Raw genomic sequence first — 21,968 nt, 5'->3', positions numbered from 1 at the left:
TGCCGCCCCCGCCGCCTTCTCCCGGCCGGGAGCGGCCTTCAGAGGCCTGCTGCGGCCGCGGGGAGGGCGCTCTGCCGTCCCCGCCGCCTTCTCCCGGCCGGGAGAGGCCTCTAGAGGCCCTCTGCGGCCGCGGGGAGGGCGCTCTGCCGCCCCCACCGCCTTCTCCCGGCCGGGAGTGGCCTTCAGAGGCCCTCTGCGGCCGCGGGGAGGGCGCTCTGCCGCCCCCGCCGCCTTCTCCCGGCCGGGAGAGGCCTCTAGAGGCCCTCTGCGGCCGCGGGGAGGGCGCTCTGCCGCCCCCGCCGCCTTCTCCCGGCCGGGAGCGGCCTTCAGAGGCCTGCTGCGGCCGCAGGGAGGGCGCTCCGCCGCCCCCACCAGATCCGCCGCTTCCCGCCGCCAGGAGCCCAGAAGGTAAGTCTTGGGGGGGGGAGGGGTTATAAGCCGACCCTCGGCTTATACGCGGGTGCCTAATTTTTCCCCATTTTTGGGGAGAAATTAGGCACCTCGGCTTATACGCGGGTCGGCTTATACACGGGTATATACGGTATGTGGAACGGATGCTGGAATTATTCATGGCAATCTGGCACTCATCTCCAGCATTATCTAGATGATGGAGACACTCCTGCTGCTAAATACTTCAAGTGTAATAGTTTCCCTATATACTCATTGGGAGAACTGGGATTCTGAAACAACATCATCTTTTAGCTCTAGGTATCTATTTAGGCTATGCCACTTACATTCACACACAAAAACTTACAACTATTGAGTCAGAGAGTTTGAGCATTCTGTATTTTTAAAATTTGTTAACTTTTTTTGCTTTATTTGTTTTGATCTGCCATTATGTGAAGGGGTTTTTTTTGCCTTCAAGCATTTCTCTCATTCTTCCTTGCTGGTTTTGTTATATGAATGATTGTAAACCTCACTATAAATAAGATGTAGAAATAAGAATGCTAAATCGGATAAAGAATGTAAACTTTTTTTAAAAAAGTGTCTGGTGTCCAAATCCATGCACATAAACATTTTCTTGAGCTCCTCTTTCTACAACCCCTTCCAACTCCAGCTCAAGGGAAGGAAACAGCCGCCTCCCTTTAGCAGAGCTGCCCTTGTGGAAGAGAGAGAGGAGGAGCAATTTCATCCCCTTGTCCCTCCTCAGTCCAGCCTGACCCACACAGCTGCTTTCTGTGTAAGTCCCGTAAACCCAGTAATAATCTTTCCAGGGATCAGAAGAGACGACAGGAATCAAAAGGAATGTGGGAGAATTCTGTGTTCCATACATGGAGGGTTGGATACCGGCCAGTGTCAGCATTTACGCAGGAAAATATTTCATCCATGATTGTAAGCTATATGGTTGTTCCAAGTCAAACTAGAAAATCTGTTCAAGACATGAATGCAATTTTGAATGTAATATGTCAAACCTAACAACTCTGAAATGCAGCTTCAGTACAGACCTCGAAGCACTCACTTAGAACAAACCCTACTGGGATTCAGTATATGACTGGTGGGAGGGGGGATGTTTAATCAACCAGTTAAGCAATCAGTGTTTTTAAAGCACAACGTCAATGAAACAGGTTACTTATATTCATCTCAAAATAGTTAACTGTTAATTGAAAACAATGGCGTTCATTTTTAATTGTAATTTTATTCAATTTTATCATAGGCAGTCCTTTGCAGTGACTTTTGCTATCAATAGCTGCTTGGAGAAGCCAGCAGCTAAAGCTGATGGCTAGCAGGAGAAGTTCTGCTATACTGCTAACTTGGCCCTCGACACAGTAGGATTAAAAGGCAACCAGCCTTCACCGCAGCCCTTGTACACACATGACAATATAATGCAGTGGTGGTGAACTTATGGCACGTGTGCCAGAGGTGGCACGCAGAGCCCTCTCTGTGGGCACGCGAGCCGTCACCCCAGCACATCTAGAGAGTTGCAAATCCAAGGCAAAACTTCCCATGCATTTTGGCCATCTGGTCCCTCCCCTCGCCCGCCGGCCACACTAACACCCTGCGGGATTCGCCCAGGCCTGCCTCCCGCCTTCCTTTCCCCCCTGCTTCCCGGAGCCTCCCGATGGGCCTCCGAGTGGCTCTGGAGCAGCAGCAGCAGCAGCAGGGTGGGCATGGAGCGGCGAAGCCGGGGGCTGATGCTGCCGCTGCTGCTGGCCGCCCTGGCCAGCGCGCAGTACGAGAAATACAGCTTCCACGGTTTCCCGGCAGCCGAGCTGCTGCCGCTGCAGCGTACCTACGCACTGGAGAAGTACGAGGGTGAGGGCTGGAAGAAGAGCATCCCCGCCCTGGAGGCCAGCCTGTGCCTCCACCACCTGCTGCACGACAGTGAGGCGCACTGCCACCAGGAGTGCGCCGCCAGCAGCGGCGAGGCGCCAGGGGAGCCCTGGTCGGGGAGCCGGCCTTTGGAGAGTCGGGCCCCGGTGCCGCGCCGGAAGAGGGGCTGGCTGAGCTGTAACTCTGTAGGCTAGTCCTGCACGACTTCCAGCAACGCACCCCTTACCTGTACCTGCACTACGCGCTCTATAAGGTGAGGGGCGCGCCCCCCGGAGACCGTCCGGCCGCACGATCCTGTGCAGAGCAACTCCGCTAGTATGGGATCAAGTGGGGATGTTAATGTATGAGTTGTTTTTTTCTAAACTAAAACCTCAGTATTAAGGTTAAATTGCCGTGTTGGCACTTTGTGATAAATAAGTGGGTTTTGGGTTGCAGTTTGGGCACTCAGTCTCTAAAAGGTTCGCCATCACTGGTATAATGCATCACAAACAACTGATAAGCTACTGCCAGCAAGGCATGCTGGGCTTCATGGAATATTTGACCATGGTCAAATAAGAGGTGGTCAAATTGATAATCTTTGAACCGTGTGCTGGCTCTAAATTCTATATAGTTTACAAGAGGGTTTTACAGCCATTAGGGGTTTTGAAGACCAAACCTTCTGTCTACACAACAAATGTCAGTGTGCTATTAAGAGACAGATTCTATATAAGGTGACAGCAAAAGAACCTAGAAAGTCATTAAGCAACAGAGGATTCGTTCATAGTACATCATAGTGGGTAAATTTCAGAAATCTTTCTGATAGAAGACTGCATTTATAAGTGGTGCAGCACCCTTTTTATAAATACTTTTATGTCAACTTCTTAAAAAATACTTTGCATCTGCATTTCATTGTCCCCACTGCTGGGGAAGTATGTGTGGGGGAACACCCAAGCATAAACCTCAAGCAAATTCTACTGTGCAGCCAACACTGAATGAATGAAAAAGTTGTAGGGCCTGTTTGTATAATAAGCAAAAATTTCACAAACTGCAAAACCAATAAAGCACCCATGTACTTCACAAAGTTAAATCTCATTTCAACAACACTAACTTCATCTACTGAATCAAAGCATATTTAATCATTAGGGAATCGAGAGTACCTGGCTACTCTCAATGAATTCAAGTCTCCGGGGCCGGACGAACTGCATCCAAGGGTGTTAAAAGAACTGGCTGAAGTGATTTCAGAACCACTGGCAATAATCTTTGAGAATTCATGGAGAACAGGAGAAATTCCAGCAGACTAGAGGAGGGCAAATGTGGTCCCCATCTTTAAAAAGGGGGGGAAAGAAACCCCAAACAATTATCGCCCAGTTAGCCTGACATCAATACCAGGTAAAATACTAGAGCAGATAATTAAACAGACGGTCTGTAAGCACTTAGAAAGAAATGCCGTAATCACTGACAGTCAACATGGGCTTCTCAAAAACAGGTCATGTCAAACTAATCTCATATCTTTTTTTGAAAGAGTGACAAGTATGGTAGATGAAGAGAAGGCTGTAGATGTAGCGTACCTTGATTTCAGTAAAGCCTTTGATAAAGTCCCCCATGATCTTGAAACAAAGCTAGTAAAATGTGGGCTGGACACTGCTACTGTTAGGTGGGTTGGTAATTGGTTGACCAACCGAACCCAAAGGGTGCTCATTAATGGCACAACTTCATCCTGGAGAGGAGTGACTAGTGGGGTACCACAGGGGTCTGTCCGGGGACCAGTACTATTTAATATTTTTATAAATGACTTGGATGATGAAATAGAGAGCATGCTAATCAAATCTGCAGATGACACCAAGTTAGGAGGGGTAGTTAATACCCCGGAGGATAGGGTCAGAGTTTAGAATGACCTTGATAGACTGGAGAGCTGGGCCATAAGTAATAAAATGGATTTCAATAGGGAGAAGTGTAAGGTACTTCACCTAGGCAGAAACAACATAAGGCACAGGTACAGGATGGGAGAGAGTTGGCTTGACAACCGTACATGTGAAAGCGATCTGGGAGTCTTAGTGAACCACAAACTGAACATGAGTCAACAGTGTGATATGGCGGCTAAGAAGGCCAATGCAATTCTGGGCTGCATCAATAGGAGTATTGTGTCTAGATCAGGGGAAGTAATACTACCACTGTATTCTGCATTGGTCAGACCTCACTTGGAATACTGTGTCCAGTTTTGGGCTCCACAATTTAAGGATGTTGACAAGTTGGAGCGTGTCCAGAGGAGGGCGATCAGAATGGTCAAAGGTCTGGAATCCATGCCCTATGAGGAGAAACGTAGGAGTTGGTTGGTTCTTGTAGGTTATCCGGGCTGTGTGACCGTGGTCTTGGTATTTTCTTTCCTGACGTTTCGCCAGCAGCTGTGGCAGGCCCTTCTGTGTTACTCCTCTGAAGATGCCTGCCACAGCTGCTGGCGAAACGTCAGGAAAGAAAATACCAAGACCACGGTCACACAGCCCGGATAACCTACAAGAACCAACCAACTCTGACCGTGAAAGCCTTTGACAGTAGGGAGTTGGGTTTGTTTAGTTTGGAGAAGAGAAGGTTGAAGGGAGACATGATAGCCATGTTTAAATATTTGAAGGGATGTCATGTTGATGAGGGAACTAGCTTGTTCTCTGTTGCTCCAGAGACTAGAACACGGAGTAATGGATTTAAACTAATAGAAAAGCGATTCCACCTAAACATTAGGAAGAACTTCCTGACGGTGAGGGCGGTTCGATGGTGGAATGCACTGCCTCGAAGGGTGGTGGAGTCCCGTCTTTGGAGGTCTTTAAGCAGAGGCTGGATGGCCATCTGTCGGGAGTGCTTTGATTGTGGGATCCTGCATGGTGGGGGGAGGGTTGGGGTCACTGGAGATGTGGGGGGGAGGTAGTTGTTAGTTTCCTGCATTGGGCAGGGGGTTGGACTAGATGACCCTGGTGGTCCCTTCCCACTCTATGATTCTAATCCAGAATCTCTATGATTCTAATCCCTTCCCACTCTATGATTCTAATCCTTTAACCTATACCTCAACCCTGGTATATGTTATAAGCAACTTAGAAGTCAATATTTGGCATCCTTTCAACAGATGTTCCCCTGTAATACTAGGATAATACATCTAGTATTTGGAGATAGCCAGTGTAATTTAGTGGTTAGAATGTCAGATTAGGAATTGGGAGACCCAGATTCGAATCTTCATTCTTCCATGGAAGCATGCTGGGTGACCTTGGGCTAGTCAGTCTCTCAGCCTAACCTCTTTCGCAGGGCTGTTGTGAGGATAAAACGGAGGAGAGGAGAACAATGTAAGCAGCTTTGAGTCCAAGGCAGGGTATGAATGAAATAAACGAACAAATAAATTTTAACTTAGCCTAACATGAAAGGGATATAAAAACCTGAGGCCAAATTATCATCTTCATGTTTTAATATTATTGACAGATGTCCATATGTCTAAATTTACTCTCTTTTTTTTTTCATGAAGCCTTGAGCGCTCAGGAGCTATAATTTTCATATTAAAAACCAAGATGTTAAGATAAAAACAGCAAGGTGTTAATATTCCTTTTCAGTTCCTCCTTTACTGTTACTACTTTTTATATTTTTTAGGAAGCCTTAAGAATGCTAGGTATAATTCTGTAGTTGCATGTGTGCGCGCCGTCAAGTCACATCTGATTTATGGCGACCCCTTAGGGTTGTCAAGGCAAGAGACTTTCAGAGGGGGTTTGCCGTTGCCCGCCTCCGCATGCGCTGACAAAGAGTTCTGACAGAACTGTGACTGGCCCAAGGTCACGCAGCCGGTTTCATGTGGAGGAGTAGGGAATCGAACCTGGTTCTCCAGATTAGAGTCCGCTGCTGTTAACTATTACACCACGTTGACTCTTAGTTCTGTAGTGAAGGTACCAAAATAGTTGAAACAACAAACACCAGTTAAGATGGCAGCAGCTATACAAATAAGGCCCTGACCTGGATGGCCCAAGCTAGCCTGATCTCGTCAGATCTCAGAAGCTAAGCAGGGTCAGCCCTGGTTAGTATTTGGATGGGAGGCCACCAAGGAATACCAGGGTTGCTGTGCAGAGGAAGGCACTGGCAAACCACCTCTGTTAGTCTCTTGCCATGAAAGCCCCAAAAGGGGTCGCCATAAGTCGGCTGCAACTTGAAGGCCCTTTACACACACATATGAATAAACAGCAGCTTATGTTCAGACGTTATAATTGTCTAAACAAGATTTTCTGTTTGTACAGGCAGTTAATTTTTTTCTCCATGAAAAAAAAGCAGCCTGCTCCTTATCTCCTAAATGTCTGCAAGAAGTACTGTGTTGCATGCAATAGGGATCCCTACCAAACAAGTGAAACTGTGACTTTGAAGTGTGAATGGTTTGTCACCTGCTGGGAATCCAACTCATTAAGTTTTTTTGCGGTCAGACAGTTCAAGACCTGCTTTTAAGTAGCCCTTCAGGAGGAATGGTTATGTTGCCAGGTTTAGAAATACACATGCAGAGTTGGAAGATAAGGTTGCTTTCTCTATAAAGAGGAGTCAGTGTGTTATTGGCCTCCTACCGGTATAAGAATGGGGTGGGGGGAAGGGAGAAGCAGAAGAATGAAAATGCACAGTTACCTCCAAACTACAATTCTCATGATCCATGCTGCCTCCCATATTCTTACCTTTCCCTGCTTCTTTCTCTCCTTCCCACCCATACACTAACCTACCTTTTACCAGCTCCCCATCTTCAGCTGTGTTTATTATTTCATTTATATAACTCTGCCTTTCGCCACATTGGGAAACCCAAGCAATTGACATTGTTTTTCTCTCCTCCATTTTATCCGCATAACAACCCTGTGACGTAAGCTAGGCTGTGGCCGGGGACGAGGGATGGATAAAAATCCCATCAATCAATAAAATGGCTCAAGGTCACCCAATGAGCTTCAACAGCAGTGTGGTGATTCAAACCTGGGTCTCTCAGATTCTAGTCTGAAATGCTAACCACTATACCACGCTGGCTTTCATGGAGTGGCTGCTGTTGAACTGTAGCAAGCAGCCAGTGCTACGTGACGCATGCAGGACCCATGGTATCAAGACGCCCGCTGGTTGCTGCCAGGCCTGGCCCTAATGAGTCCTCACCTCAAAGGTCAAAATAGTCCTGAAAAGGGCCCTGCCCCATGCCTTTTATTGGCAGAACCAAGCCTTGAAGACTAGCAATATTGTTGTAGATGCCTAACAACCTCCACAATGGCTACTGCAGAGGGCATTCATTTCTTAAAGTTACAGATGCTGCTTCTATTATTTTTAGGTGGATTGATGTATTTCTTTTTTAAATTTCAGATTTTTCTGCAAACCTAGTTGTTGTTTTTTTCCAGGTTTGTAGAAAGATCTGTCTTGTCTGTTCATGGTTCCAATCTCTGGACTTAAGTATCCATAGATTTGCCCACAATAAGAATTAGATATATTGATGGAAAAACGAATCCACCAATTAAATCAATGTACATAAAGGGGAGGGGCAAACAGATGGCATACAGATTTTAGGCACATCCTTCTCTCCATTCACAATGGCTCCTGACAGGCAGTGGAGAAATCACAAATTTCTCCCCAAGGCTCTTAAAAGAAATACAAATCAAACCTAATTTTAAGGCATTAGTCAATCACACAGGTCTCAATGAATATACGCCTGGGATCTGTGTATTGCATAGCCTATAGACTAAGTATACCTATGGACTGCTGTTTTACTGCCCTAACTTTTTACTTGTGACTTGGGAAAAGCATGCAATGATAATGTTGTGTACTCAGTGTGTGGCAGTGTGTGGCAGTGGATTAAAGGTTATGAACCATCAAGTTACAATTTATCAGAGGGCAAGTGAACCCAGAGGAATTTTACTCTATGTGGCACCCATTTATTATTATATTCACCAAGACCAGATATCCCCAACCTTGGTAAACCTATAGTAATTTTTGGAATTCTGAGACAGGGTAGCGGGTATCATCACAAAATGGCTGCCACTGGGGAGGGGCCAATCACAAAAGGTTAGGAGGTTCCAAGCTAAGTGTCCTCCAATGATGGATTGAGCAACCACTTCTGATGTATTTCCTGGGGTCTCCTGAAGCATCCCCTGCATCAAGGAGGTAAAGAGATGCTATCTGGTTTCATTCCCCCCCTCAAAAAAAGAGACAAGGTTTTATTCCCTAAGTGGGCACAGAGAGACATTTCCAAGTCCAGAGACCTAAGGAAGTCTGTGTCCATAGCCAATCTGAGGGCCTAGAGCTTTGACACCTATTTCCAAGATCAGCTCAGTGCTTGAATAAACAGTCAGTTGGTAAGGAGTGGAGCAAAGTTTCCCATTTCCCCCCCCCTGCTCCATTCAAGATTCTTTGTGCTTTATTCCTAAGACTCAAGAAGCACATGGGTGCCAGGAAAACACATCGATGGATGTCCTGGTGCTGCTAGATACTGACCTAGACAAAACCCCATCACTTCCTACAAAACCATCTTGGTAATTTTGGAAGAACGCAATAACCTTTTAACTAAACAAAGGACACTGCTGTCTTTACTAGCATTGAGCTCTGCAATTCTCTTGATGTGTAATTTTAAACTCTCAGTATATTTAAATCACCTTCAATGATAATTTTTGTATTTTATTGCTTTTGTGAGCAAGTAAGACCTACTGAATAGTTACTTCTGAGTAAACATACATAGGATTCCCCGTGCATGATGTGCAAGTTCACCAACAATAGTTAGGCAACATCAAGGATTTGGAAAGCAGAAACATTTGAAAATATTCATTAGTTAATTGCCAATTATGGCACATAGGCTTCTGTCAACAAAAAGTGTACAGAAAACTTTTTTCCTAGAGTAGGTCAGCCATGATCACTGGGCTACTATGAGAGGAAGCGGGTAGAAAATTATCTCAAATTCATAGACACACAGCATAAAAGTTTTTTCATAACCATTTCTGCAGTTCAGGATGAAGGCACTTTAAAAATATGAGAACTGAGTAGCAGACAAGAATTATTAGCTGCAATTTAAACCTATAAAGACTTACAGATACTGCTTCATAGGAACAGAATGTGCTATCCAGTGCTCCACATTAATACAAAGAGCCTGTTTGCCCTTCTGCCCCTTATGTGGTAATTTTGTCTTGATGAGCTGTCATTTCAACTTTAACTGTAGACACCTTAAGAGGATTAAAAGAATCACTAAGCACCCCTCAGCAATAAAGCCAATTACTTAACAGCAGGGACTCACCTAATCAATTAATGCATTCAATGTGATCACTATTCAACACACAAGCAAAGCGCATTTAAAATAACTTCATTAACTCAATATGCAGGAAACTGTATAGGACTAATTTGCAATCAATTCCACCATGGCTCAATTATAGGCACACATAATCAAAGCACAATCTTAATTTAATTAAGCAACTGATTTTCCTCTACAATAGGAAAGCCTCTATTGAACTCCTCCCTAATAAAAAAAGAACCTTACATACTACAGGAGATTTATTAGCATTAGCAAGAGCTGTATATGTATTAAGAAATTTATTTCTGAAAAATGCTTTTCTGCAACAATCACATTTCCACCTTTGAAGCTGGCAAAGAAACCATTAAAAGCAATTTAGCGGAAGCCACACAAAATTGACTAGCATTTCTCAATAAATGCATGGTGTTGCGGCATATTTTTCAGGCCCACTGAAAAAGGATTGGGGAGGAATGCACGGATTTCTTACCCATTCCCTAAGTACCTAAAGTTGATTTAGAACCTTAATGTGCTTAATGCATTGACAGCTCCATTAAGAAATATACTCTGTTATAGCTCCTCTAAGAAATATGTGAACAGAATACAGTAAATGTCGTCTAAACAAAAACCAAAAAAGTGAGTGAGAGAGAGAGAGAGAAAGAGACAAGTGATCTCATTTTTTAAGTCATGGTAAATTCTGAAATATTAGTTAAAACAGATTGTTTCAGTAAATGCAGCTACTGGAGAGATTTTTCTCCATGAGCAGGTTAAAATCAGAACTATTCTCTAAAAACAATCAGGAGGCATATAAACTAAAGCCAAGTGTAAGTTCAGAACTGGTAAAACAGAAACATTAACATATGTGCACAAAACGAGGTTCATCCCCACCTATGTTGTCACAGGTTTACAGCTGACATAGCCTTATGAACATGCGCACCATGCAGCAGAGAGATAAAATAGCTTGGCGTGGTTTAGCTCATTGCGCTTGGAATGTAGAGACTGGGGTCTGAGTCCCCATTCAGTTATAAAGCTGCTGAACGATCCTGAACAAGTCACTTTCTCTCATTACAACACATCTAATGGTGAAGATAACCTGGAAAAATATCCAAGACCTTAAGAGGGAAAAATGAAGCATTTATATGCATACCTTCTATTTATGTGCTACAACAACCATTAAGTTATGTACACTGTTACAATGAATGCTATAAGCCATCAAGACCTATGAGGAAGTCTCTTCCATTGACTGGGGTTTTATACCCTTTTCTGCTGAGGATGCGCTATAATTTCAAACCTGGGTAAAATCACTTACCTCTTCTAGAAGGGCTATAAAACTAAATTTACAGCCCATTCCTGAGGATTGGGCTGAAAGTGTAGTGGAGTCATCTTCATGACCCCACTGGCAGTGAAAGTGCCCTCTTATCATGGAATAAGAGGCACTAACGCTGTTGGCAGGGACAGTTCTGTCGGCGCCTGGGTGCCAACTGGTACCTTAATGGAAAGATATGGCATCCTCAACACATCTAACTATTAGCACACAGAATACTGGATTCATCAATGGTAGGAAAATTGGAAGACATAGATTACATTTTCTAATAGCAGAATGGAACTTTCCTGCCCCCTTCTTCCCACACTGCAGCCTGATGATTTCCACCAAACACTGCTGCTGGAAGACAACGGACACTGAGAAATGACATGAGAGGATCTGCAGAGGAAAGGGGATTTCAGTGGAAGCTGCCAAATCAGTCTGGATCCAACCCATACACTGCCGTACTTCTAAGTCCACTGTCTTCAATAGACTAAGAAGAAGCATAGGATGATAGTGTAGGAACAAACAACCCTTTCATGATATCAAGCCCAATTCTGATGGCAGTGTATTCAGGCTAAACTTACTTTTGCTCTACAGGGTTAAGCTCTGTAATCAAAACCATTATACAAGTTTGCAACAGAGGCCAGCTGGGCATAGTACTACCCTATGACATCATAGACCTCCCTCCCATACTATTCCAGAAGCAGCTTTATGGGTTTTCATTATTAATCAGGTGGCAAATCAACACATAAATGTATACCGGGTGCTTAAAGTGAGTAGTCTACCTGAAGCATGGGGAGGAAGTGGCAGTCCCACAGACATCAGTTTTTGATTAGCTGGTACATAATTCTGTCATCCGAAGTGTAAATGTGGGAGGCAGCCAGGCTCACTCCATCATTCCAGGATGCACTAAAAATCATTCTCTTTATAAATTCATCTACCTTAACCCTCAGGACTGGATCCTAGACACCACGACTTAGCAAACCTTATGGAAATTGGTACTTTTCATTGAGCATGCAAAGATTCTGCTGTATTAACTGAATCTTTTGTTAATACTATATTTACAAACACCTGCTTATGTGAGTGCTTTACTTGCAGATACTGTATGAACTCAACTTTCAGGACAACTGACTTCAGGCACCATAACAACATAAAAACTAGCACTTTAGCGGGAATGCTAAATGCAACAATTATAAGCATTGTAGAAGGTTAGACATTGACACTTCTCTTACCTCCTGAAGAACCTTTTAATGTAGAACTATCCTCTGTTACAAACCCACTCAGAATAGTGCATGCAGGCTTTGGCTTCTGTACTTGCAAATGTTCCATGGAATGTACACAATCGACTTGACTAATTTCCCTGGGCTGAGTATCTCCAGTACAGTTGAAAGACTGTGGAACACCTTCATTATGCACTGCAACATTAATCATGTCATTTGCAGAGGATATCTTGCAATTCATGGCTTGGGAGTCTGAACGGTCAGCATTATTATGAACAAAACAAGGGAAGTCAGGCTCATCATCTTCAGGGATAGGATTGTACCATATTTCTCCTTCATCATCTGCATCATTATCTTCACCAAATTCTAAAGTACAGTTTCGTAGTGCCAAAGGTCTTTCTCCATTCACAGCAGCATGTGCAGAACCATTTCTTCTGTTAGGGTTTTCATACCCTAGAGGTTTGGGAAAGGTCTGGGGCATTTTGGGCTCAAGCAAAAGACTGGGAGATTTGAGTACCTGGTGAGTTTCTCCTGAAATTTTCTTATAAGAATCTCCTTTCTCCAGATTAGGTGCTCTTGGAGAACTCTGATGTAACCAATTTCGTTTCTTAGACACCGTGATGCTAGCAATTCGAGGTGTGCACTCAGCCATTTCACTGGATTTAAAGTTCTTAAAATCTCTTCTGCTCACAGAAGGTATGTAAACATTTTCAATCAAATCTGGTATGGAAAAAAGTGGATATTTAGAACATTTGTCCAGTTTACATCACTGCAATTGAGTTTATATTAAACGTTAATGAAACTACAATGTACCACAATGCATTCAGCTTTCCACTTATCATGACTATGGAACACATGGCTACAAAATGGAAAATCAAACTAAGCCCATTGACTTTAATGGACTTAGATGGGTGTAGCTTTGCTTCAGATGGCACTGTAGGGCTTATTTCTGAATGAACATAAATGGGGTTGCTAATATGTCTAAAGCTTTCAAACATCTTACAGTCCAACTCTATGCAACTATCAGAACTAATGATTTCATTGGAATTTATGCCAAGGAGTACACCCACATAGCCTAATCCTAAATATGTTTACTCAATGTAAGCTCCACTGTGTATAGTGTGGCTTACTCCCAAGTAAGGATGCATAGAAATGCAGCCTTAGTTTCATAGAGAGAGCCCAATTCGGGTGAAGTTGAAAATCCAAAGGGAAAGAAGGGAGCACGCACTGGCTTTTAATGGAACCTGGAATCAACACTTCATGATTTCACATTGTATTTGGTATTTTTAATGGAACGTATTTCAGTACCTCTGACGTCACTACATACACAGCACAATTTAGTGGAGTGCTTCAGGCTTCAAAATAATTGCCACTGGATAGATGAGCAGGCAGGGTAGAGTGACTTGAGGGAGGGGGGTTGGAGCTGGGGAGACACCAAAGGACTAGAGCAGCATAGTGCAACTGCTAGAAAGCCTGAAAGGAGCTACTGTTTCCACCTAAAGCTAAAAACCCTGATCAAAACTGCACTTCTGAATCAACAGAAGAACTCCCTCGGTGCTTAGATTTTATAAAAGGCCTATAAACACTGTACGGTACTCAAATTTCAGAATGCAGGCATTCCATACATGCAGAGGAAAGGGGGTAAAAAAGGCAGACGAGAACACATATTTGGGTGGTTAAATATTAAAATCTGACCAGACACAGCAAAAGCAACGAAAGCCTCGACAGAATGACGAGCGATACTACAGTCGTGTCTGAACTTGAGTCAGATTCCAAGTGTACATACATTGCAAAAAGAGAAATTTGCCTCACCACATATCAGCAGTTAACAATATCTCTGTTAACTGAGTGAGCACACTACAGGGTAGTTTTCATGGCCTAACAAGAAACAAAGTCTAGATTATTTTGGCCTTCATCCTGCAGAGTACTCAATACATTGTGCGAGAAGGCCATTTGCAGTTAGTACGGATGGATCAGGTCTAGTTGAGATGAGCATTTCAAAAAAACTGCTCCTTTCACACTGAGCACAACTGATGTTAAAAAAACCCACATTTCTTAAACCCTACAATATTCTACATCTGAGGCATATAATTGCCAAGAAAACTGACACACTTATACAATCATGGGAAGTGTATTTCAATGTGTTACATGTTCTTGTCACTCCATCCAGTTTTCATGTCCAACATACTGGACAAAAATTAGCAGAGCAGTTAACATGCTAAAAATTAGCATGTGTACTAAACACTGCTCTTTTCCCTAGAATATCAGTTACTTGAACCTTTCCTAAACCCTCCTTCAAAGATCAGTTAATAAATGGTTGTTTACGTTATTTACAGTGCCCCTAAGGGGCATTTAACATTCTTAAGTAAATGATATTATTTTTAAAAATAACAAAATAGAATATTTCCCACCAGACAAATTTAAGATAAAGATTGATAATAAAATTTTAGTTCAGTCTTTTTAACACTGCCAATGTTGTTATATGCTAACAATAAGTACACATTGAAATAGGCAGAAATAAATCCATCCATTGCAAACTCCACCCCCCCCCAAAAAAAAAAACAGTAGGAACGATATGTTGTTTATCAAGATAACTGCTCATGGGATTGGTTTTTGTATTCTCTTATGAATTAACCACAGCAAGAAGCCACTACTCTATGAGGCAAGTGATATTGTCTTATATACCATAACAACCCAAATTACTGAAACAAGTTTATTTATTTTGCCATGACAACTCAAGCCTTTACAATTAACATATAGCTTGCAATTATACTCATTTTAACCTTCCTATGCTGGTAAAACAACACATAGAATGTAATATCATTGTGCAACTGGAGCTTAAAATCTTTTGCTAATTATATTTTTTCTAAAGGAGTGTCTGCCAATCAATCTAGAAGGTTTTGGAACAATGAAACCTTAAACCCAGGCATAATCCTATAACAGAATTTAAAACAAAAAGCAGGGAGGGGAGTTAACCTCGAAGAACATTTTCCAGTGCACCTATTCAGTATGTACTCATGCCAAGAAGTTGAAACATGAAAGAAACTGTACTAGAAAGTAACTGCTTCTGATAGTTTACAAAAGACCACATACTATTAAAAGGGCAAAACAAAAAGTATATGCATTCTTCTTAACACAATTTAGAACAGGTTCGTGCATTATAAAAATGTGCGAGTCCGTTCATGAGCGATGGGAGATCAACATTATGTAAGCACTTAGGTCAGGAGTCTGCAACTTATGAGCCTAATGTGGCTCAGAACAGACCCGAATAAGGCTCTTTTAAAAAGACAATCAAATCTGCAAGTTCAGCTGTACTGGAATGGTTGGTGGGATGCTGGAATAACCACTATATGGAGGGAAATGGCAGGTGATGATTTTTATGGAACTAAAGGCTTTTTAAAAAAGGAAATAATAGAGGTAAATAGTTGCCAGTAATCCAAGTGCCAACCAGGCACAGATTTAGGCCATGGTACGAAAACAGTAGCGCAGGGTGCTCGTGTGTATGTTTATTACTTATTGTGAGACCTCGTGCATGTGTCCCTTTCTAATAAAGGACTCGCAACAACCAGTTTTGGGGCTGCAGAAGCTTTATGGATCAACACGTCAATTATCAGTAATGTTAAATAGCATCGTTTCAGTTAGGCAAATAGGCTTTCTTTTATTGGCTCTTCATTGATCTCTAACAGCGCATTCCTGAGAGGAATGTCTGCGCCGGGCTTAGGAGGCAACCCAGCGGTGTTCCGGCACCGCCAAAACCTCTACCCGGCACAAAAAACCCTCATAGGGTTGCATGGGAGATACGGCAGCATCTGGACCTGAACCTCATAGGGTTGCATGGGAGTTACGGCAGCAAAAAGCTGGCGTATCTCAACAACAACAAAAGCCAAAACGGCTCAGGAGGTCGACTAACATCAGCCCCGCCCCTGGCCAGCACTGGAACGCCTCCTGGCCTGTGCCGGCGGGAGGCGGCTCAGGAATGGGCTGTTCATCTGAATTTTGATGTAGCTTGACTCTTTAATTGTAAAGGCTACAGACCCCTGGCTTAGGGTCTTCCCATAAAATCTAGAGTGACCAAGATCAAAGGGTGACTCAACCTTGAAAGTTCTGTAAAAGAGAGAATTTTGGCAGGGCCCCCCTCAAAATTGGGGGTCACTGCATCTGCTGAAAAAAACCTTTATTAAACCATAACATTTTATCTTCTATTGCATCTGGTCACTTTAGCTTCATATATTAGGAACAGTTTCACTGAGGTAAATTCTAAACACTCTTACTTTGAAATTCTCATTGAAATAAACTGGTAATGTGTAACAACTGACAAGTGTTCTTTCTAGGTTAAAAAAAGACAATGGACTTCCTCATTCTACAGTCACTTGGCCCCATAAGGGCATGTTAGGAAAACATACAGTGTTCTGAGAAGTAAACTCTGAACACTTAACTCAAATATAGTTATTTATATCAATAATCTATTTGTCACCTGGACCTATTTCTAGTTTAAATCAAAAACCGCAGAACAAAGTAAGCACTAAAAGTATCATGTAGATTTCTCTAACAATTAGAAATTTTCTGGGTGAAAGAAATGTTTATTAAGGTGTAATGACAAAATATGTTCAAATTTCTTAACTTTTTTTAGGCTTCCATAAATCTATTTGTGCAAAAATATTAAAAAATTTAGAAATATTGCTTCCAGAAGGATAGTTGTTAAATCTGTTGCGGCCAGAACAAGAACACCAAAGGAATTTAGTGGTACATGAAAGTAGGGCTGTTGAAAAAAAAATTCGGTATAGTTCGGCTTCGGCAAAATTCGGCCCGTTTTTATTCGGGCCGTGCCGAAGTCCGAACTCCCCTGCTTCAGATCCCCGGAAATTCGGGGGGATCCGGAGTTCGGGGGAAAATTCGGCCCCCCGCGCGCCTTCAGGGAGATTCCTTTAAACAGATCTGCGCCTCCCAGCTGGGGCTTTAAATAGATTTGCGCCTCCCGGCCGGGCCCTTTAAATAGACTGGAAGCCCCCTGAAGGCGCGCGGGGGGCCCTTTAAACAAGCCCCTCTGCGCTGTCTGCGCAGGCAGCGCAGAGGGTTTCCAGACACCCCCCCCCAGCCCTGCCGGGATTCCCAGCAGGGCTGGCGGGGGGCTGGCAAGACCTGGCTGGGAGGCGCAGATCTATTTAAAAGGCCCGCCGCGCGCCTCCAGGGAAGCTCCCTGGAGGCGCGCGGGGGGGGGGGGGAAACAGATTTGTGCCTCCCGGCCGGGACGCACAAATCTGTTTAAAGGGCCTGCCGCGCCTCCAGGGAAGCTCCCTGGAGGCGCGCGCGGGGGGGGGGGGGGAACAGATCTGCGCCTTCCAGCTGGAAGGCACAGATCTGTTTAAAGGGACCAAATTCACCGAACTTATTCGGGAACACCCCGAACTCGGCAAATTCGGCTCCCCGGTTTCCCCCCTTTTTGAGTTTGGTTCATCCAAACCGAAAAACCGCCGAATTGCGGGAAATTCGGCTGTTTTTCGGTTCGGACTGAACTGAATCAACAGCCCTACATGAAAGACTAGCTGATTTATCATAGCATAAGCTTTTTGGGCCTACTTCATTAGTTGCAAAATACTGCTTTTACTCTAAAATGGGCAGGTAAGTATCCCTACTATTTCAGTTCTTTGGCAGAGCCCAGGCACTCTGACCACAAAGTGACAGTTCGTTTTTGGTCTCCTTATTTGCCAGATAATGTGCTCAGTGAGAGGAACAGCCTGAAGAAGTCTCCTCATAAATGCTAAGTGCTAGCACACTTCGGCAATTTGAATATCTAAGATTTGATACAGCAAATAATTTGAGATTTACATTTGTTCATTCACACTTGTTGCAAACTGCTCCTGAACAAAAGATCCTCTGTCCAGTGTTTATCTGAAGTGTGAACATATCAGTTCTGGGGTACTTGAACAGCCAAACTGGAGTAAGAACTCTTAAGCCCCATTAATTGCTTTGGGAGTAATAAACACATGATTTAGCCTCTCCTACTGAAAGCAATGGGAACATAAATGTGCTTACCTTTGGCTAGTTCATATTCTTTACCTTCATTACCAAACCAAGGAGACAACTATTATAGTGGTTGCAATATTAAGCAGGACTTAGCCTAGGAACTTACCTTCCCCCACCTTTTTTTTGGTAAAGGGATAGGTCTAAATTCATTTCTCCTAGACACACCTTTCGAAAGTAGATATGGAAACATATGCTATATATTTGTCCACAGAACCAAGATACAGCCACCCCAAGTTATTGAGCTGTATAACGTCTTGATCTTATGCAAAAGCTGACTGAGCAAAAGGTTTTCTGAAATGTACTGGACAATACAGAAGGTGTAACAAGCTCCAGGCTCTGTCAAAAGTTGAGACTTTTTAAGATAAATGTATTATTTACAATAAGTTTTCCCAGTAAAAAAGTATATTCTGACAGAAAACAATTTGAATATATTCTCTTTTTTGCTGTTGTTGTTCAGTCTGTAGCAATGCATAACACTGAAATATTTCCAATGATTTAAGCTTTGGGGAAATGAAGAAGTTGGAAAGTGAAGGGTGTTTCACATACTGGTACAGTACTTAAATAAGTGAGTTATTAACTCAATTAAGCAACACCAGAGTGATTAATATATAAAGAGAGGCATTCTCTGGATATTGCCATGTTGATTTAGCAACCTTCTTGGAACTGTTTACCCTTTCAGGGTCCATGTAAGTAAATGAAACAGTGCTGCATTTTAGACTTTTATTCTTTTTCCCTCCGCCCCTTACTTCTTTTATGACCAGTTATTGAGAGCATGCACCAATACCTGGCTCATAAGAGGGGTATATAGTAAAAAAGAGAGTGACCTCTCTTTTGGTTACTTGAAAGGTTAACAAATATAACCAAGGATTAATTTTTTTCAAGTGAAAGGGTTAAATGGGTCAAAAAGACCTCAGGAAGAAGAGCCCATTCTCACATTATATTTGCAGCACAGGCAAGGCTGCAAGGTGGCTCCTTCCTGTAATTTGAGGAGCCCACACTGTGACTCCTCCCCTTTCTACTGCTAGGCAACCGGCATGGGTAGAAACCGTAGCATCCATCACAAGTAGGACCCGCACTGTAGCAGCTCTTACTCTAACGTGAGAAGCCTGTGACTCTTTTTCCAAGTAAAGACAACCATACCAACAACTAGAAGTTGGAATCCTTCTCCATGACATTCTAGCTTTTCTATGTTATGGAATTTTACCCCAGGGAGGAATATTTGAATATGCTAATCCCCCCACCCACCCACCATGGGCAGGCAGGCAGGCACTCCTGCAAGTGTGCACACACATAACCTGAAACAGCAATTGTCCCTGGAGGATTTTCGTGTTTCTTAATATGTAGTTCAGTCTTTAAAAACAGAGGGACAATCCACCCAGAGGTGATCACTTTTAAACACCGCTGATTTAGTGCAAGAGATTAGAACAGGTCTACTGAGATTCAAACTCAAGACTAATCAATACAGTGCCAACTGTTCTTAGGAAGCCCTGCAACAGCTTCCATTTAAGTCTGGTGAAGATAAATACGCTTAAATGGAACGGCACTACATATTAGAGAGAAATTTCTTTATAACTAACATACTCCTCTTTTCTTCCAACAACCCTAATGTTGGGTCTTCATTCCCATATCCCCACCACCACCGCCATTTACAAGTTAAACTTTGGCATGAAAATTTTTGCAACAGCCTAATCTTTAAAAACACGGCTGTGTTGCAAAGCACGTGCCATGAAAGCACTGTACTGAAACGTACAGAAGGTGTCCTTTCGTTGCTTACCTTTCGTTGCTAAGGTAAGTGACTCCAGTCTGGAAAGCAGGGGGTATTTTACCCGGAAGCATTTCCTGACGGGAAAGCCATTCTACAGAAAGTAATTCCCAGTGGGTAGCTGTGTTAGTCTGTGTGTAGTAGTAGAAAAGGGCAAGAGTCCAGTAGCACCTGAAAGACTAACAAAAATATTTTCTGGCAGGGTACCCTGCCAGCACCTGAAAGACTAACAAAAATATTTTCTGGCAGGGTACCCTGCCAGCACCTGAAAGACTAACAAAAATATTTTCTGGCAGGGTACCCTGCCAGCACCTGAAAGACTAACAAAAATATTTTCTGGCAGGGTACCCTGCCAGAAAATATTTTTGTTAGTCTTTCAGGTGCTCCTGGACTCTTGCCCTTTTCTACTACTACAGAAAGCAGTAAAGCATACTAAGCTTGGGTAAGGTGGCCTTTATGGGCAGGTCTCCTGCACCCACCTTGCAGAAATTCCGCAGCAGCCTCCCTCCTCCCCCAACACGGAGATGCCAGGAGGGGCTGTCAGGCAGCTCCTGATGCAAAGAGCCTGCACGCCGTCAAAAGTGGGCTTTTGCAAGACCCCCCCCCCATCCCGCCCCCCGCCGAAGCCATTACCTGCCAGCCAAATCCTTTGGTCCGAAGGGGGCCCCGGAGCTGTGCTGCCCGGGGCCCTCCCGCGGGTGGGAGAAGGGGCAGCCGGCCCCTCTTCTCTGCCCAGAAGCAGCCCGCTGGCCTTGGAGGGAGGGGAGGGGGGCGCGGCTGCCGCGCCGCGGCCCTTGGCGCCCAGGGAGAGCAGGCGGCCTTTGTGCATCCACTGCTGCAGCTTCCGCACGGTCACCGCGGGCGGCTTGGAGGCGCCGCGACCGTCCACCGCGGGGCTTCCCGACGGCCCGGGGCGCAACCCGGGGAGCAGGAGCCGCGCCGCCGACGGCTCGCCCCGGGCAGCGCTCCGGCCGTCGGGGCCGCCCTCGCAGGGCCGGCGGGCGGCTGCGGCTCCCCGCCACGCGCCAGGCTCCGGCCGCGGGTGGCCGCGGGGCGCCGTCGGCTCCCGGGGGAGGGAGCGGAGCGCGCCGTCGCTGCGGCTCCTGGGCAGGGGCCGGGCCGGCGGGAGGCTGTCCAGGCTCTTGCTGAGGCCCCGGCGCCAGGCGGCGGCGGAGGAGGTTTGCGGGCAGGCGGGAGCGTCCGCCCGCAGCAGCCCCGGGCAGCCGTCCCCGCGGGGGGGAGCCGCGCCGCCGCTCTCCACGGCCCCGGCAGCGGGCGGAGGCGAGCGGGGGCTGGCCGGAGGGGGCAGGTCGTGCATGGCGTGGATGAGGAGGTCGTAGGCCTCCTGCAGCTGGCTTCGCAGCCGGCCGGGGCTCTCCCGCGCCCGGGCTCCGTGGCCACCGCCGCCGCCGTCCTTCTTCCCCCGCGCCTCTTCCTGCGCTCCAGACGCTCCTTGGCAGCCCCAGCCAGGCAGGCTCTGGTTATCGTAGTAGTCCTCCTCCTCCTCCTCGCCGCCGCCGCCCCTCTCCGGGGGAGAGCCGGGGTCCGCGCCCCCCGGGGGATCGGCGGCGGGGAAGCAGGGTTCCGTCGTCGGAGGCGCGTGGAGCCCCGGGGGGCCTGGCGGCGGCGGCGCCGTCCCTTCCCGGCGGGAGGCAGCGGGGCAAGGGCAGGCGACCGCGGCTCCCGGCGCCCCTTCCCCAGGCCGGGGCCCCCCGCCCGGCTCCGACGGCCTCGGCTCTTCCGAGGGGGCCACGAGGGCCCGGTAGCAGCCCGCTCGGCCCCCGAGGAGAGCTCGCGGCGCCCCGTCCCCCGGGGGCCGCAGGCTCTTGTGGGCTTTGCCGCCAGCCGCTTCCCCCGCGCCGGCGGCCCCTCGCTGCGACCGTCTGCTCCGCAGCTTGGAGAGCGTCCTGCGCAGAGGGTCAGCCATGCCTGGGGGCCGCCTCGCCTGCTCCGGTCACTTGCCGCCCTCGGGCAGACGGGGCGCTGCTGCTGCTGCTGCTGCTGGTGCTGGTGGTGCTGGTGGTGCTGGTGGTGCTGGGGGGGGCCCTCCGGAGGGCGTCGGCGTCGGCGGGACCAGCAGCCCGCAGCCCGGCTGGCGCGAGCGCCCCATGGCCCGGCTGCCCCGCGCGCGCGACGCCTCCCGCTCCCCTCCTGCTGCTGCTG

At 45.8% G+C, this 21,968-nt stretch overlaps 1 protein-coding gene across 1 annotated transcript in view; it reads right to left on the bottom strand.

Moving 5' to 3' along the window:
• Positions 1-21,732, bottom strand: part of SYDE2 (synapse defective Rho GTPase homolog 2) — a 62,280-nt gene extending 40,548 nt beyond the window's left edge. Inside the window, exons 1-2 of the mRNA XM_056845496.1 lie at positions 20,439-21,732; positions 12,032-12,739 (exon numbers count right to left, since the gene is read on the bottom strand). Of these exons, the coding sequence (XP_056701474.1) occupies positions 12,032-12,739; positions 20,439-21,732 (2,002 nt within the window). The remainder of the gene's footprint in view (positions 1-12,031; positions 12,740-20,438) is intronic.
• Positions 21,733-21,968: the final 236 nt, after the last annotated feature.

Source organism: Euleptes europaea, chromosome 2 (assembly GCF_029931775.1).
Source record: "Euleptes europaea isolate rEulEur1 chromosome 2, rEulEur1.hap1, whole genome shotgun sequence".
NCBI classification, from domain to species: domain Eukaryota; kingdom Metazoa; phylum Chordata; class Lepidosauria; order Squamata; family Sphaerodactylidae; genus Euleptes; species Euleptes europaea.
Note: the sequence above shows the minus strand (reverse complement) of the source record. Positions and strands in the feature narration are given on the sequence as shown.